This window comes from Herpailurus yagouaroundi, unplaced genomic scaffold (assembly GCF_014898765.1).
Source record: "Herpailurus yagouaroundi ecotype Mexico unplaced genomic scaffold, PumYag 246, whole genome shotgun sequence".
In the NCBI taxonomy this organism is placed as follows: domain Eukaryota; kingdom Metazoa; phylum Chordata; class Mammalia; order Carnivora; family Felidae; genus Herpailurus; species Herpailurus yagouaroundi.
In genome coordinates, this window is record NW_024412463.1 from 11,461,860 (window position 1) to 11,479,519 (window position 17,660).

Consider the following 17,660-nt stretch of genomic DNA (forward strand, 5'->3'; position numbering starts at 1 on the left):
GCCGCGGCCGCGGCCATCCTCGGACTGAGCCCGCCGGCCGCCCGCCGCTGCCGCCCCACCTGCGCGCACGCGCCCGCGAACGCCGCCCATTGGCCGAGGCGCCCCGCATGCAAATGAGCCGCTGTCGTGCTTTTTCATTGGCCCGCACGGCGTGGTGGGCGGACCGCGGAGGTCGCTGGCTTGGGGGGAGGGGGAGGAGGACGGTGGGCGGCTCCCCTGGGTCCTGGAGGCAATTCTGCTGCGGCGGGCAAGGCAGCCGTGTCACCTGAGGTTCGAATCCCCGCTTCGGAAGCAGGAGCTTCGGGGCGCTGGCGCCCTGTTCTTCTTGCTGGGTTGCGGATTTCGTGGTCAGCCTCCGTTGAGCCTGAGTCTTTAGGCTCCAGCGCTTGTCTCCTCTGGGGTGTGTGTCGGTGCTGGGAGCTGGGGTGTGGGGGCCGAAGCTGTGCCGCCTGCCCTCTGCAGGAGAGGGGGCTTCAGCTTGCAAAGGGTCATCTCCTCGAGGAGCCCCAAGGCTCCTTGGAATGGCAGGTGGTGCCACCTGGCTTCCCTCACTGACTGAGGGTCTGAAGAGAGAAGGCACTTGCCTGGGATCACGCGCAGATGGGGGCAGTGCTGGGCCTTCAGTCTCAGGCAGGGTCTTGCAGTTCCCTCAGCAGCAACGTGACCTGAGCCTTCGTGGTGCCTCGGCCTCACTTTCCCATTCTGTACCCAGGTGCCCCTGACCTCAGAGCAGGTGGCTTCGTGCTCGGGTACTGCCCTCTGGAGCCCCCAGGAGCCCATCTGTGTCTTTGAGGGGCGGGGGGACAGGGTCCCGCCACCACCTCGTCTGCTCTGTCCAACTTTCTGCCTGGGACGACTTCAGGGTACTTGTCAGGATTACTCAGGCTCAGCGACGGACATCCCAGCACGGGGTCAGCAGTGCTGCTGCAGATCCGGGCACCTGCTGGTGGGTTGGCCCAGTAGTGCCTCTGCGTGTAGCTGCTGGGCACACACCCTGATTCAGGGAATCTTCTGAGGCCCTGCTGGGGAGGGCGAGGGGCGGGGCGGGGCAGACGCAACCTGGCTGTGCGCTTCTGTGTGAGGGCAGGATGAGTGAGGGAGTCTCCTGTCCCAGCCGGGGCCTGCTGCACGGCCACTCCCCCTTCAGTCCCCCGTACCCACCTCCCACCGTGGCCGTGTCCCCTCCCACTGATTTTCATTTGCCATCACAGGTAGGCTCTCCCAGCGTCCGGCCTGTCCTCTTTCCTCTTCCCGATGCCCTCCCAAGTTGGCCTTCAAGGCCTCTCCTGTGCTTGGGAGGGAGCGGACAGTTTCCCGTCAGGCAGAAGGTGGGGCTTGACCAAATGTGTAATGAGGACCGAACGCGGGCCGCCAGGCACTCACGGGCAGCAGAACTGCCCTGTGAAGGTCCCTCTTGGGGAGTCCCTGTGCCCATGGGTGGTGCCCACTGCCGCTGCTGCCTGCCGGTGCGCGGGGAGTGGGCAGCATGGCGACTGGGGCAGCCAAGAGGCTGAGCTCCGGATTCGGCCTCCTCTGCCACCTGCCAGCTGGGCCACCCTGGGTCAGCTGCTTACCCTCCCCGACCTTCAGCCCCTCTGTCTGTAAAGTGGGGGCGCTGTGTGTGACTGGCGGGGCTCCTGGAAGGAGTGAGACCAGAGCTGTGAAGTGGTGTGCCTAGACACAGAGTGGACCCTCAGTCCTGCCCAGGTGGTACTAGAGGGGGGGCCCTGGCAGGTGGGCAGCTGACAAACGGGTAGCTAACAGTTGAGCTGATGTCAGACGAGGAAGATGAGAAGGGGGTGATGGGGGGACGGAGCGATGGAGGACTGTTATCTTTTGCTCCCCAGTCCCATCCATGCTTGTCTGCACACAGCTTTTATTTGATGTCAGACAGATCAGAGCAACTTTTAACAATAGGAGTTTTCACACACACACACACACACACACACACACACACACACACACACGCACACACACACACAGACGTGCACCTCCCGCCCCAGCTTCCCTCTTGGGCATTTAGTCCCTCTGGTCTCTGGGGCCAGCAGGCGGGAAGGCCAGTGAGTGAGGGGGAGTGGTGCCCCCGTTGTCAGACCTGTACCCTCAATTTGTCGCAGGCCTTACCCGGCCCAGCCATTGCCCTGTATCCTGCCTTTGCCCAGAATGAGCAGCTCTCAAACTTCTCAGACTTCGCGTGCAGGCCTGCTCCCAAGACCCCAGTTCAGTGGGTCTGGGATGGGGCCTGGGAGCCTGTTTAAGCTCCTCCCCCAGAGGGTACTGAGACACACCCTCCGAAAGTGACAATGGCTGAAGGAGGAGGGTAACCCCGAGGGCTAAGGGTGCAATCCTGGCCCAGCCGCCCTGGGGTCCTGCAGGTGTGGTTTGGGGACACAGGAGTAGTCGGTCAGTGAGGAGGGTACTCTGTGTGGGGGCTGGGGCACATTTTCTGTTCTGTTCCCTGCAGCCCTCCCCAGAGTTTGCCCTGGTCCCTGTACCCTCTGCAAACGGGGCTGGTTTTGTTCCCAGGCCTGGATGCATTCAAGAGCCCAGGCAGTTGGAGACCCAGCTGACCCCCTGACTCTGCCAGCGGCACATGCCATCCCTTACACCTTTGTTCTTGGTTACCCTCTCCAGTGGGGCGCCCACTGCCGCCCGCTGGCCTCCCGACACCCTGACTGCCGGCACGTTTGCAGGCTTCCACAAGGGGGCGCCCGAGACCACCACTCGCACTCCGCCCAGTCAGGGAGGGGGTGGCCGGGCGCGCAGGGCCCTGGGGGTCAGGGATGCCAGTGGAGTCTGAGACCGTCAGAAGTGGGGGCACTGCCCAGGAAGGGTTGCCTACGTGCAGCAGGGGTGGGGACTGCGCTGGGCCGGAGTCTGAGTCACCCCTGCCTCCCCTGCCTCTGAGAACCCTACTGCCCCCCAAAGGAGCAGATGCTGGGGTGAGGGTCGAGCGCCAGGACTAGCTGGTCATTTCTGAGATGGGTGGAGATGGAGGGGTCCAAGTGGCCAGCGAAAGACCCCCTCTTGGCCTTTCCAGCTCCTGTGGAGATGGTCCAGGTCCCGGTCCCCTCCTGCCTTGTGCTGGGCTGTCAGTTGGGTGTGGTGCCCCCGGGAGCATCTAAGTCTCCTCCCGGCTGCCGTTGCTTGGTGGGGGGCTGCCGTCCTCAGGGTGCCTTGGGCTCCCGGACCCCTCATGTGCTGTCAGGGGCTCCCCCGGATTCCTTCTCCCTGGGGGTGGCTTCTTGGAGGCTGTGGAGAGTAGACCGAGCTTAGGTGGCAGGCAGCAGTCTGTGTCCCCCTCGCAGTGATGCTGGGTTCTTGCCCAGGGCCCTGTGGGCAGTGTTTGGGCAAGGGGAGCTGATGCGTTCCTGGAGGCACCAGACACCGGCGCGGGGCTGGTCTGATTGGAGGGTGGGCTCTCCCCCCAGGCGTGTGACTCAAGACCATTTGGCCCCAGTGCCTCGATGCCTTGCTGAAGGCCCAGGACCTTCTAGAGAAATCCTGCTTCTCGGGAAATGCTCTCAGAATCCCCGAGACACTGGTGGGGTGCCTCCATGGGCCTAGGGCGCAGTTGGTCTGTCCTCGGGACCCTCGCAGGTAGGTCCTGCCAAGATGCTGGGCCCTAACGGAACGAGGGCTCTGGGTTGGATAGGCCACGTTGGAATCCTGGCCCCACGTACCAGCCCTGTGGCCTTGGGCAGATTAACTCTTGGGGGTCTTGGTTTTCCCACCTGTGCAACAGTGATGCCCCGTCACTGGGCAGGGTGGTGAGGCCCCCAGGCAGTCGATTCCATCTGCCACCTTGAACCTCCGCGTGGGCACGGGACCCAAGGGCGCTGCCCCTGGAGCCAAGCGGTGCCCGCCACAAGCTGGGCGACGCCGCCGTTCTCGCTGACGGGCAGTGTGTGCGTTGCAGGGTTTGGGTGGGTGTCGGCTTGGGAGCCCCTGGGTTCGCCCAGGGAGGAGACCGGGGATGGGACTTGGCTCAGAGCGGAGGGCGCGGTGGATACCCAAGAACCCCTGTGGACTGTGGCCACCAGGACAGTCTCCGAATATGCCGAGCAGGAAGTGCCTTGGAATATGACAGGTGTGCTGGCCTCCTCCATGGCTCGCCCGAGCAAACACAGGCCACTGTCACTTTCCAGGCAACAATGGCACATTGTGGCGGCCACAGCCCAGCCTGCCTACTGCCGGTCTGCTTGCACAAACACCAGGGCGGCCTGTGTTATTAGCTCAGGCTTTCACAGGCTCTCAGCCCAGCTGCCTTTGTGGCCCGACCAGGAAGTGAAAGGTCGTTCTGATACCCTCCGGCCGGCTCCGGCGCTCTCCTGGGAGGGGCCCCCAGCACCGCCCCCGGCAAACATTCCAGCAGCCCCCACCGCCTCAGTGGGAACAGACACACTCCGCACCCAGAGGCCCGCACCCTCTGTGATGCACCTCTCTGAAGGTGGACAGGAGGGTCCGGGAGACCCCCGCCATGAGGGGCCAGGAGAGGAGCAGGACTTCCGGGCCACCGGGCTTGGGGGCTGCTGTGGCCCAGGAAGCCCCTTTGCCCTGATGCCAGAGACGGTGATAACAACTGTCCTCAGCCTTATCCCACGGAAGTCTCACACTCACTCTGCTACTGCCACCCCCCCCCCCCCAACAACTGCCGGTTCTGGGGGGAAACTGAGGTTCGGGGTGACGGGACTGGCTCAGGCGGGACAGTGAGGCCGAGAAGAGCCAGGATCCACACTGTCCTGACCTGGGTCCCTGCTCAAAGGGGCCTGTGCCAGGGGGAGGTGCCAGGGCTGGTTTCTGTTCTGAGCGGCCACAAAGGTGGGATGGGGGCGCTGTGCTTCGGCTGCCCCCCACCCCGTCCTGACGGCCCGGTCCCCGCGGTACCTCTGCACCAGGGGCCCGCGGCTCGCTTCCTCTTCTGCTGCAGGCTCTGCCCGCGCTCCTTGGTGCAGAAGCACCTGGGCCCCTCCCGCGGTGTGCTCGGCTTGGCCCCCACCTCGCAGCTCCGGCCCACCTAGGGGTGTGGGGGTGTGGTCAGGACGAGGGCCCTCCCCCAGCCTGGGCGCACCTGAGGGCCTGGGGGTGTGGTCAGGACGAGGGCCCTCCCCCGAGCCTGGGGCAGCCCAGGCGGCTCAGCGGCCCCGCCCCACGGAGCGTGCGGCTGGGGATCCACCTCACCTCATCGTCCGAGGTGTCTGACTCCTCCAGGTCGTCCGACTCCAGCCACTGCACTTGGGCCTTGCTGAGCTCTGCAGGACGCAGGGTGTGGGTCAGGCCGGGGTGGGGGGCCCTGGAGTCTAGCGGATGCACAGGCCTTTCTAGAAGGCCAGACTAAGAGTGGCAACTGCAGACGAGGACACTGAGGCACCGAGGGGCCGAGTAACCTTCCCAGCGTCTCCGGGACCCTCTGCCGCGGCCCCACCTGCTGGGCTATCCCCAGGCTTGGTAGCTGTGTGACGGGGAGCTCGGTACCTGCCCTGCAGCCCTAATTGCTAGGATGGTCTTCCCTTCACTGCCTATGATCAGAGATGTGCCTGCCCTGGGCCCCCAACTCTTTTCTGGGACTGCAGCTGGGGTGCCAAGCCCTAGACCCAGGGTTTGGCAGGGCAGGTCCAGGGGGCTGAGCTGGGCCCTAGGACGGGCTTCCTCGGCGGCCACTGATCACGGCCCCTCCCGTCCCACTACCGCGCCCAGGTGCTCCTGACCCCAGGCGCTCATCCTACCTGGGTGGCCATCAGCATCGGGCCCGTGTGGGCGGGGGGGAGGTTTTGGTCTCCCCCTAGCTTCATCTCCCGTCCCGCTTGGAGAGGGCACGTTGGGATGGGGCCCTGGAAGAGCTTGGGAGGGATCCTGGGGGGGAAGCGAGGAAGCAGCTGAGTTCATCTGAGCCCTGCCCCCAGCCCAGCCTTGGGCACAGCCTAGCAGGCTCTGGCTGACGGCAGCTGGAGGGCAGCATCGCCTCTAGCGTGAATCAGGCAGCCAGGCTGTGCCACTGGGGACCGACCTGACGGAAAGAGGGGGGAGCACGGCCTGGGCCTGGCTGGATGCCGGGCCTGGGTTGGAGGCGCGTGGAGGACGAGAACAGGGGTGGGCCCCTTACCGCAGGACTTGGGGGTCCTTCTGCCTCTGGAGCTCTGGCTCCCTTGGTGCCATTGCTGAGTCCCCAGGGTACAGGCTGGGCAGGAGGCTCCGCTCCGTGGGGCGGCTCTGGGCTGGGAGTGTGGGCAGCTGGGGGGCTGAGTGACCCCGGCTGGTCAGGAGGCTTGGGGGCATCCCGGCCCCGGCCGCGCTCCGAGAGGTCCAGGGGCTTGTCTGGGACACAGTCCTGTGTGGCTGTGGCTTCCTTTCCCCTGGGGCTACCTGGGCCGGTGGGCTGTGCGTGTCCCCCTCCACACAGGGCTGCCTCGCCCTGGGGGCCTTCTGAGTCAGAGCTGACTGGTGGGGAGGGTGGGGTGCCCCCCGGCGGGGGCGGGCCCCTCAGCCTGGCACTGCCCATCCGCCCCTGTGCCCGCAGCTGCTGTCCCTCCAGCCGAGGGTGTCGCATGTCCACTGGGCCCCCCGGGAGGCCCAGCGGGCCCATGGGCTCCTCCCAGGCCTCTGCCTCTCCAGCCTTCAGGCCCTGGGGCCGGGGGCCGCTGGGGGCTGAGGCGGGGACTTGGGGGCCGCCGTGGGGGCTCTGAAGGTGCAGGGCCAGGTGGCGGTTCAGGAGGCAGAGGCGGTCAGCCCGGAGGGAGCGCTTCAGGGACTCGTAGGTCATGACCGGGTGCCGGGCGGCCCGCAGAAGGCTGCAGGGAGAGGAGAAGCCCTGGGTTAGCCCCCATTTCACAGCCCAGCTGCCCCAGCTCGCAAGGCAGGCCCGCGCGCACGGTCGTGGAGGGGCCAGAAGTGACCTGGGGCCCGGGGCTCTGAGGAAGGACCTGCACACGGAGATCTTTCTCTCTTCCCGGCCTTAGCTGCCTGCTCCGGCCCCAGCCCCTGTGTCCCGACCACACGATGCTCTCACACACTGAGGATGGTCGGTCTTAGACCACTTCCGAGAGGGTTCCCGCGGCTCAGTCCCCATCTGCTACCCCCACACCCCCCTCCCCTTGCCCTGGCCGCCTCCTGAAAAGTGGGACCAGATTTGGAGACCGGGCGCTCTGCTGGGGTGGCGGTGGCGGGCAGGGCCTCACCTGTCCAGGGGGAGGCTGTGCTCATTGGGTGGGCTGGGGGGGCTGCTCCCGGTGAGCGGCAGTGCGGGTGTCCCGTTGGTGGAGCCCCGGTCGGCGGAGCATGCCTGGGACCCAGGCCGCACCACGGCAATGGTCCCGTGCAGCTGGTTGGAGATCCGCTGGGGGCTCTGCGCCGGGTGGACGCGTCAGCCTGGGCGGGGGCGGCTGCCGGCCTCTGCCCTTGTTCTCTGTGACTTTGGGCAAGGTAGCCGCCCGCTCTGAGCCTCGCCTCCACCCGGCAGTCCCTGGCTGGCCCACCTGCCGCGTGCGGCTGGGCGCCGTGCCCGGCACAGAGCCTGGGGCTGCCTGGAAGAGGGAGCAGGCTTGGGGGCCTTCGTGCTCACCGTGTCTGGGGCCCGCGTCTCGGGCAGGCTGGCGCTTGGGGAGATTTTGGCTACTGGAGGCGTCCTGTACCCCGTGGACTTTTCTGTGGGAGGAGAAGCAGTGGGTAGGGCCGGTTAGGAGGCACTCAGAGGGGTGGGCAGCTCCGTCCTCCAGCCAGAGGGCTCCCCAGTGGTGCCCAGCTTTCTGGCCTCTTGTCCCTCACAGTACCTCCCCTCTGGGGACTCCCACCTGGATGGTCGTCCTCGGCCTCCTCGTGGCCTCCCGATGTCTTCTCGATGGCGGCCTTCCGAGTGCCCGGGGAGGGGAGTAGTAGGGGTGAGGGGGGGTCTGAGGCACCCTCCCTGTATTGGGGCTTGAGCCTGACTCCGGAGGGGAGGCAAAGACAGGGAGGGTGAGCAAGGGCGGTGCCAGGACCAGGAAGGCCAGGGCGCACCCTCCTGGGGGACAAGCCACCCCTGCGGGGACACTCAGGTGACCAGGAAAGCACTCGCTCTTGACATTGCCTGAGACTCCGCCGTCCGTGGCTCCGCAGGGCTAAGACCTTGATGGCTGCCGTGGGTGTTGGGGACCCAGCTCAGTTTCTAGGGTGTCCCCCAGGCCCCCACTTGTTGGACTATGAGAGGTTAGAAGTCTGTGCCGTGGGGATGGCCTGTGGGGACCCCCCGGGGTCCTGTGCCCTCCTCTCTGCACCAGTGGCGGGGGCCTCCCATGGGGGGGGGTTTGGGGAGTGTGGGTGCTCACCTCCCCCACTCACCGTGGGCCCCGGAGCCGCTTTATCTCCTCCTTCAACGTCTCGTTTTCCCCCTGCAGCCGGTTCAACTCGTTGGCTGCAAAATGCGTTTATCAGTGAAGAACTGGGGGAGGAGAGGCAGGGCAGAGGCAGGGTCCCCACAACACCAGGGAAGTCCCCCTCCTTGGCCTGTCTCCCAGCTGTGACTCCAGCACTCGGCCCGGGGTCTGGCAGCCCACAGGCGCCCCGTAAGTGCTTGCTGTGTGAGTGCGTTGGTGGACGCTACTGAGTAAACAGCACCAGGCTGTGGAGGCCGTCAAAAGTGGTGGGGACCCCCCTCCCGCCCCCCGCAACGAAGCTTGTCCCTGGGGCGCCCCCTGGGGGACAGGCGGCTTGTCCTCCTCATTGGCAGGTGGGGGCTCCGGACTCTGTGGAACTGTCCTCATCACAGGAAGGAGGGGTTGCGTCCCGAGGTCGGGGGCACCCCCAGCCCAGGTGACTGACCAGTGAGGGACATGCCGGGGCCCGCTGGGGCTTTTTTGTATCACTGTCTGTTTCCCCGAGACCCCCATGTCAGGCCGAGCAGGTCCTGGGGGTCCCTGGGCCCCCTGGGGGGGGCGACAGAGAGGTGCAGGGTAACGGGCCAGGGCTCCCTGAGGAGGACGGGGTGGGGCACAGCAAGGTGCAGGGTGACAGGGGCGGGGCTCACTGAGGAGGACGGCGTGCTGCAGGTTCTGGAGGAGCGAGTTCTCGAACTCCTGCTGCTTCTTCCTGGCCAGCTCCTGGGTGACCATGCAGCGGTCGCACAGGCCAGCTCGCAGCCTGCGGTGTGGGGCGGGGGCAAGAGGCCGCTCTCAGGACGGAGACCGGGGCCCCCAGAGGGGGCTGGGGCCCTTGTTGCCCTGCTCCGGGGACGCGGCCCTGCCTTCCCCTGACTGCGGAAGGCCCGGCACGTGGGCTAAGCCTTCCCTGTTCTGCCGAGCGTGAGAAGGAGCCGCGGAAGTGCCTCTTGCTCAGGGCTCGGGCGGCACCGCCTGGCTCAGTCCCCCAGAGCGCGAGGCCTCCCGGCGGCCCGCTTGCCCTCCCGCCCCACCCCTGTCCACTCACCTGTTCTCCAGGACCCGCACGTTCTCCTTCAGCGCCTTCTGCTGCTCCCTGAGCTGATGGTTCTTGGTGCAGAGCTCTTCCACCCTCTGGGCGTCCCTGTGGGGGGCGAGCCGAGGCGCGGGTTCTGCTCTGCCCGGGAGGCCCCTCCTGCCGGGGTGAGTCCCGGGCCGGGTCCTGCGGGGTGCACCTGCTGGGAACGCTAGTAGGGCCCGGCCTTACGAGGGCGGTGCTGGCCCAGCGGCCCAAACGCGAGCGTTCGTGGCCACCTTGGTGACCGGCCGCGTCCACGCGCTGCTGGCGGTGGCACAGAAGTGCGGCCGTCTGTGAAGTGGCGATGTGAAAACCTGCCCCGCGGGCCCTGGGGGTCTCACTGTTGGTGCCCTGGGTGCCCCGAGCGGATACGGCTTGCCCCCCCACCGGAGGGCCCCTGTCCGCTCGGCGGGGCTTGGAGGTTCCAGTCCTGGCTGCGGCAGCTACTCGAGGCCGGTGACTCAGCCCCGCCCCCGGCCCCGAGCCTCCGTTTCCCCTTCTGCATCGCTGGATGGGGGCAGCGTTAGCGCCCTGGACTGTGGTCATTGTGTTTCCCACTGGTTTCCCACCGGGCCAGCGTCTGTCCTGACTCACCGGCATCTCTCAGAGTTCAGCTCCAGGAGTTTGTTCTGCAGACCTAGGGGAGCCAGGAAAGGGGTGGGGGTCACCCCTGTCCCTGGCTGTCAGGCAGGGCCCTCTGTGGACCCCCGCCGCCTGCCTGGACCCCCTCACTGATTCCCCAAGGCCATCCCACCGGGCCGAGTCCTTGAGGGGTGTTTCCTGGGGGCACAGCCAGTGTGGAAATAAAACACGCTCTCTGGGGAAGCCCTTGCCACTGGGCTGGAGTCTGACTTGGGCCCACGCAGTCCCCACCTCTCCAGGTCACCGGGGAAGAGATCCGGGCCCCTCGGGCCCTCAGGGTGGTGTGTGAGGGCTGTGGGCCGGCCGAGAGTGAGGGGAGTACGCTGGCCCCAGCCCCGTGATGGGGGGTGGAGTGGACAGGCCTGTGGGCTGGGGCAGATCTTGGCCTCGGGGGTCCTGTCGGGGAGCAGGATTTCAGCTCTAAACCCTGGAATGCTCTTGATGGGCCTCCATCCATCCCTGGAGGTGGGCAACCACACGGCTGTGGGCCGCCAGCACCCCTGCCCCGCCCTGGGTGAGGGGCTCATCTCAACCCAGGCGTCTGGCTTTCTGTTGGAGGCCTGGCTTTTTATTTCTGCTCTGCCGTCGGCTGACCCTTTGGGAGAACACCTTGCAGGGCCACACTCAGGGATGCTGATCTGAGGCTGGGCGCCTGCCTCCTCTGGGCTCTGGGTCAGGACTCCCCATCTGGGCCTGGAAGGCAGGGCCCCCAGGTCTGGCAAGATTTGGAGGTTTGTGGAAGAGCACCCCGACCTGGCCCAGGTGAGGGCTGTGGACACCCGCCCCCCGTGGCACTCACCCCGGACCTCGTTCTCATGGACGTCCTTCAGCCTGTTCAGTGACTCCATGAAGCTCTCCATGGCTCCCGAGGGCTCTGGCCCAGGCCCCTCTGTGCTCAGGGTACAGGAAATGGCCCCCCCCTGGCCTCTACCGCCCCTCTGTCCCCAGCCTGTAGAGGAAGGCGTGGGGAGAGGTCACTCTGGCTGGGGAAGGGTCTGTGTATGCAGGCGCAGATCTGCAGAAACACACACACCAGCCTCGTCTGCCCAGGGAAGCGGGCCCCGTACTGAGAGGCCACAGGGTCCTGGGGAGGGGGCAGGAATCCCACTGACTGCTGGTCCCACCCCCTCCTCCTCACAGGTCCTCAGAGGTACTTGGTTGGGCCGTGCACACCTTGAGGGTCCACTGCCTGAGATCAGAATTGAGGGGCCCCGGGGGCTGGGGCCTGGATGCCTTTGCCCTCCCTCCCTTCCAGGCCTTTCTGGGCCCTGGGCAGCCTGCAGAGGTCTCTGGTGGGTGGGCAGCTGGGAGGAGTGGGCTCACAGGGCCGTGGGTCCCCGTGCCACCCCCCACCTCCCCTCGCCTGCCACTGCCCTTGTGGCCACAGATTGGTCCCAGGCCCGGGAGGCTGGGCCACAGGTCAGGAGGCTGGGCCAGGCCTGGTCTGCAGTGGCTCCCGGCACCCATTACATGCTCTATTAACCCGTGAGCTGGTTGCAACATGCAGAGCCCTTCTGGGAAGGTCTCTCTTCCAGGTGCTTCTCTGAGAGGAGGGGGCACTGCCAGTTGCTGGAGCGAGTGCGGGCCTCCGACCCAGACCTCTGCTCTGGGCTGCCAAGTGTTCAGGCTGCACTCCGTCCTGGGCCAGGCGGGGCGCCGTGCACGCCCTGTGTGTGCGTGTGGTGTGCGCACTGCACGTGTGGTATGTGTGTACGTGTATGTGCGTGTACTGTGCACGAGTACTGCACGTGTGGTGTGTGCCTGTATGTGTGTGTGCCATGCTGTGTGTGCATGTATTAAGGGGTGCTGAGGCCCCAGCGCCCCTTCTCCCTGAGTTCGCCCCGAGTAATTGTGGATGGTCATCTGGACTCTGGCCTGTGTTTACCCAGGCTGCTGCCAGCCCCGCGGGACGGACGAGGCCCCGCCGGACGGACTCTTCCAAAGGAACGGACTCTTCCCAGGTGCACCTGGGGCCGGACCCCACCCTTTTCCTCTGGATCTCACCTCCAGGCCAGGGGAGGTGGCCTCTTCTGGGCTTCAGCCCAAGGAGCCCTGGGGTCCGTTGGACCCCGCAAGCAGGTGGCTGAGCTCCTGGTGCTCCTGGCCCGTCTCCTGCTGGCATCCCACAGCCGCCTGTCGGCCTCCTACATCCACCCAGACCCCACCTTCCCTCTCCTGCTATGCCCACGGGGGCCCAAGTCACCCCCCTTCCCATGAGGACACACTCTCTGCACAGCACTGGGCCCTTCGAGGCCCTCGAAGCCTCCGCTCAAAGCTGCCCGTGGCCCCATCACACCAGGCTGTGCCCGAGTCCTTGCCCTGGCGGCCCAAGGGAGTGCCGTCTCATCCCGTTTGCGCTGACGATATGCACACGAGTGTTTGCAGCAACACCCACCGAACAGCCCCCCGCTGGGAACCCCCACGTGCCACTGCCAGTGTCCCTGCTGGGAGGGGTGGCGGCTGCCCCCAGGGGCCGTCATGCTGTGCCACCGCATGATGGGAGCCGGACCGGAAGGCCGGCCCGACTGCCGATTCTTGCTCACAGAGCACAGAAGAGGCACGATGCTCTGAGCTCTTGGAGTTGGGGGTGGAATCCAGGAGTGTCCTTGACTGTGACCCCAAGAGAACCCAGGGGTCGGGGCCAGCCGGAGGCTTCTGAAGCTGCCTGAGGGAGACTGGACCGTGGAGTGTGGCTCTCAGCAGCCTCTTTGGACCTGAGGTCAAGCATCAAAGCACCAGGAGGACTCGGCCGGTGGACGTGGTGACATCCGCTGGCCTGCACTGGCTGTGGGAACCCACTGAACAGGGCTGGCCGCAGGTGCTGGGATGCTGGGGCCCCTTAGCTTGTTCTGAGGGCCCGCCTGGGCTCTGGGCCACCCCCAAGTGATGGCCAGGGGCACGGGGGTGGCTGCTCGGTGGCTGCGTGTTGAGTGGAGATGACAAGAGTTTAGGAGGGGCCCCACCTCGAGGCTGGGGGCTGGAGCTCACCTGGTGAGGTTAGGAGACAAGACCTGAGATTCTAGGGGCCGGGAGAGGCCAGTGCTCGAGCGAGGCATTAATGCCAGTCCCGGCCTGCTGTCCAAAGGGGGAAACCGAGGCCCAAAGAGATCACGTCATGCTCCCCAGCCACCCGGAGGAAGCGGAGCTGCGGTTTGAACCGTGGATGCTGTGCCCTGCCCCGCACACACCGCTGGCTCGTTCCCCTGTGGCCCCGCAGTGCTGGCTGGGGGGCTTTAAATCGTGCAGCAGGGCCCCCGGAGCCACACAGTGAGCAGGCCCTCTGCAGACTCAGGCCTCGTCGCGAGGCTGGGCGAGGAGCGCCAGGCAGGGGCTGAGTCGCGGTGCTTGAAATTCCACCCAGACCTGCCAGACAGGCCCGCGCCTGGTCCACAGGGAGCTGCCCGAGGGAGCCTCTGGTGCCCATAGGCCTGGGAGCAGCCCTGCACCCTGAGCCTGAGCGGGAGGTGGGCCAGGGTCCCCACGACGACACCAGGGTGACGACGCAGGGCCGGTGGACCCTGTTCCCCCCACCTCAGGGCCCCTCAGGCCCCACCTGATGGGAGGAGACGGTCTCTTGCACGCGGGGGCAGGGCATAGCAGCGACACAGGGCAGGATGTCCTAGTGGCTGGAAACAGAGCTGGAAGGGGTGCATCATGCGGCAGCTTCCCCTCCCCTCCCCTCCCCTCCCCTTCCCTCTCATCTCCTCCCCTCTCTTGGAGAGGCCCAGAGCCATCCAGCTCATGGGTGACAGTGTTGCAGGGATTGTGTGACCTCCCCGGGGGGGCAGGTGACAGCACATCTGGCTAAGGCAGAGTGGACAGACTCGATCTTCTGGAGTAGACCCTGTCCTGGCCTCCACTCTCCTGGAGGGGGGAGGGTCTAAGGAAGGGGCGGGAGGTGGAGGCAGGTGGTCCCCACCTGCCTGGAGCCAGCTCTCCCCAGCAGCTGCTCCGCGTTTTGCCGGGAGTGCCCGCAGGTGGGGGGCTGGGCCCCGGTCTGTGGGCCCGGGCGGCCTGTGCACAGGAGGGGGTGGCCTGAGTTGCTGGCCGGGGTGCGGTGGGGACAGAGGCCTGAGCTCTGCTCCTCGGGGCCCGTGGACACTCTGGACGCCTGTACTGGAAGGTCTCTGCTGGGGCTGAGCCCCCGGAAGGAGCAGGCTCCTTTCTATCTATCTAGGGACAGCTGTCCAGGTGACACCTTCCAGAGGACGCGTGTCCAGGCAATGCGCGTCCAGCCGAGGACCTGGCAGTGGAGTGCTCAGCTGAGTGCAGACGGAGACCCTGTGTCCACTGCCCGCTGTCCCTCCACCAGCACCTCCCTCACGTGGCCCCCAGGTGGCTGATAGTGCCATGTACGGGGGCGCCTCCTCTCTCAGACAAGCACGCATCCCACTGCCACAAAGACCCTTCGCGAGAGGGCAGGATCCCCCGGCCCCAAGTTCAGGGGAGAGACCTCAGACTCCGCCAGGTGCACACCTGCATCCTTGGACAGCTGTCCAGTGTGTGGACGCTTCGGGTCCCTTGGGTCTTGGTGGCCGTGTCCAGGGGAGGTGCCATCCGGCCCCCTCGCACAGAAGAGAGTGCCAAGGACCCGGGAGAGGGCCGGCTACACACACACACGGGAGCCCCATGACCTTCCGAGAAGGTGCTGGGCGTCCGGGTCTGCAGACTCAGGGCTGAGCCTCAGAGCGCATAAGAGGCTGCAGTGTCTCCATCCACCCTCTCTGGGGGGCCTCGGTGGTGACGGGCAAAGCCTCTTCCGTGGCAACTTTGGCCAAGTCTCCCGCCTGGCTGTGCCTCCGTGTCCCTGTCCCTGACACAGACGGTGAGCATGTATCTTGACCTGGGCTCCCGGAGGCACCAGAGGCCGTGCCACCTCAGGCTGTCGGGTCTCCTCGGGTGTGGTGGGCGCTCCGGGGACCGGGCGGCTGGCTGGCGGTCAGGGGCCAGCCTGGGCGCCGGGCACCTGTCGGGAGCTTCCCGTGCAACGACTCATTGGGTCTCACGTTCACCCACGGAGTAGCTGTGGCAACCCCATTTTATAGTTGAGGAAGCTGAGGCTCAGAGTGAGGTCCCCAGCTTGCAAGGGACAAAGCCAGGGCACAAACCCATGGCCTGGGTCTCCTGATAGCTCCTGGGCCAGTTTACGCCCAGAGGGGCGTCACTGCCCGGTGGTTTCTAACATCACCTGTGCCACACGTGTATGACGCCCGCACGCACACAGGGAGGCGACAGCATCCCGACAATATCCTAACACGCCTTCCTGTGCACCCCGACACACAAACCCCACGCACGCGGTGCCGCCCTCAGTCACCCACCTGGCCGCACACGCAGCCCTGCACAGGCCCGGGGAGAGCCTCATGCGCCGACGCACGCACACAGGTCCGTGTAGCCTCGTACCCCACGTGTGCACACACGCACGCATGCACGCTCAGGGGAACAAGGCAGGTGTGCGCTTGCTTGGCGGGCTGAGGTTTTGCTTTGCGGCTCAGGTAACAGCGGGCCCTGCAACCTGACTCCTGGAGGATGGGCTGGCCCTCTGTGGCTGCGCCTTCCTGGGCTTCCTCCCCGAGGCCTGGTCAAGGGAGACTGCGCAGGACGTGCGTCCCTGTTTGTGGCTGCTTTTCGGGGGCCGCCGAGTGTCCCAGGGTGCCCAGCACTGCACCGGGGGGGGGGGGTGGCGCTGCGTACAACCCCCACCCCCATGGCTGCACCCCTCTGCCCTGTGGGGGTCCAGGCGGTGGGGCAGGTCCAGGATGCGGTGCCGGCCAGCGGCCCATTCCTGGTGCCCCTGGATCCCCACCAGACGACGACTTCCCAGAGTTCTCTGCACCCCGTCCCTCTGCCCAGGAAGCCCACTGGGCCTCCTCCCCCGGCCCCCTCGGCCAGGGGCCCCAGGGCAGGTGGCTGTGCCTCTAATGCCCGTCCGGCCGACCCCCCCGCTCCTGCTCAGGGAGCAGGGGCTGGGCACCCCAGGGACCCCAGCCCCCTCCTTTCCCTCCCCCGTTGTTGGAGCTGTGAACCCTGGGGTCCCCAGGTACTCACATGGTCCTTCGCTGCAGCGACCTCCAGCGACCTCGGGCCGAGCCCCAGCGCTCCCCACCTGAGGGAGACAGAAGTGAGCAGTGTGTGAACTTGCACGGGCAACAAGGCACAATTTTGGCCAAACCCGCCGGACAGGTTCTGGGTTCTCTGAGCAGAAGGAGGCAGAGACTGCCCCAAAGCTGCCAAACGGGCTCTGCCTTCGAACAGAAAGTGGCAAAACGGGTCGGGGCTGAACCACACAGACCCGGGATTGTTTCCCATAATTACCAAGGGGCCAGTTAACAGGGAGAATCCAGGGGCCTGGGCCGTGAGGGGAGGGGAGCGGAGGGGGCTGAGGTGGGTGGGGGCCAGAGGCCCGCGGTGTCCCTTTTTTGCCTCGCATCCTGGCTCCCCACGGGCTGACCTTTCCGGCCTCGGTTTCCCGTCTGTATGGCCGGGATAATGGGCACAGGCATGTTCCTCCCAGAGGTCAGGAGACGGAGATCCAGACCTGTGGTCGGAAGTGTCCCTGTTGTGTCTGGGGAGCCCCTGCGTGGTGGGCGCTCCCAGAGGGCCGGGTGTCACAGGTCAGGGGCATCTCTGGGCCTCAGGGCAGGTGGAGGTTCTCGGTGAGGCTGGGCCTGGGAGGGGGGCTCCTGCGTTTGTTCTCTGTGCCGGGACGTCGTGGCCACGCTCGTGCAGAAACAGGCCGGCCTCTGCTTGCCCCATGACGCGCCCCCTGCACCCCTTGTCCTGCACCCCCTCGCTCCCCCTCCACACGTCCCCTCCATGCTCCCTTGCCCCCACCCCCCACCCCCGTCTTGCCCCCGCCCCCCACGCTCCCCTCCCCACACCCCTTCCGGGCGTCCTCGGGGCCCCACAGGAGCACCAGCCTCCCCCAGGGGCACTGAGTGCGCTTCAGGGAGACCTCAGGGCGAGAGGAGGAGGCCCGGGCTCCAGGCCAGGAGACCTGGTGAGGTCCCGGGAGGCACTTCCTGCTCCCTGGTGAGGCCCCGTTGGCGGCGGTGGCCGGGCCCCGGGATCTCAGAAGGGGCTGGAGGTCAGCCAGGGTGATCCCAGGCTCTGGACGGACCCTGGAGCTCTGTGGACGCCTCTGCACAAGGCCTCCCACCGGCCCTCCTGTCGGGGCCCATGCGTCCGCGTGCTGCCAGGCGCGGATCTGTGTGTGTGTGTGCGCGTGAGGGAGGGGGCGTGGGGACCGTGAGCGGATGTGCTTGGCCGTGGCTCCGTGAGCTGCCCCACACCTTGTGCGTGTTCACCTGCGCGTGTGCACACGTGTGGTGCGTTCTCTCGCGTGGGCGTGTGGCCGTCCAGGGTCAGCTTGGCTGCGCCCTGCTCCCCCTCCCCCACCTCGGCCAGGTTTGAGTCCTGACTCTGCGCCCCCCTCCCCCGCCTTCCCCCGGAGAGCTGAGCCATCTTGGGCCAGTCACCCAGCCTCTCTGAGCCGGGGCCTCCTCCACCAGGCGGAATTTGTGACGATGGCTGGAGGCGCACCCCGTGCCGGCCAGCGGGTGGGCAGGGGCCCTGGTCGGACCACGTTAGTAACC

The 17,660-nt window shown here is 66.6% G+C and overlaps 1 protein-coding gene across 1 annotated transcript; it reads right to left on the bottom strand.

Annotated features, from left to right (window-relative positions):
• Positions 1-1,854: 1,854 nt before the first annotated feature.
• On the bottom strand, positions 1,855-16,336 carry RBBP8NL (RBBP8 N-terminal like). The gene is made up of 14 exons (XM_040459825.1): positions 16,114-16,336; positions 10,868-11,017; positions 10,021-10,063; positions 9,397-9,492; positions 8,999-9,111; positions 8,314-8,386; positions 7,788-7,918; positions 7,559-7,641; positions 7,176-7,342; positions 6,104-6,788; positions 5,727-5,853; positions 5,182-5,252; positions 4,888-5,017; positions 1,855-3,252 (listed from the first exon to the last, which is right to left on the bottom strand). Exons 2-14 carry the CDS (start codon positions 10,926-10,928, stop codon positions 3,122-3,124), a joined length of 1,911 nt encoding a protein of 636 aa, XP_040315759.1. The 5' UTR covers positions 10,929-11,017; positions 16,114-16,336; the 3' UTR covers positions 1,855-3,121.
• Between the last annotated feature and the right edge of the window lie 1,324 nt (positions 16,337-17,660).

Excerpts from the sequence above, each read along its gene's own strand:
- RBBP8NL (XM_040459825.1), bottom strand. The coding sequence starts at position 10,928 with ATGGAGAGCTTCATGGAGTCACTGAACAGGCTGAAGGACGTCCATGAG. Across the intron at positions 9,493-10,020 it reads CTGAACTCTGAGAGATGCCG|GGACGCCCAGAGGGTGGAAG; the intron begins GTGAGTCAGGAC and ends CGCCCCCCACAG. Across the intron at positions 7,642-7,787 it reads GGCCGAGGACGACCATCCAG|AAAAGTCCACGGGGTACAGG; the intron begins GTGGGAGTCCCC and ends CTCCTCCCACAG.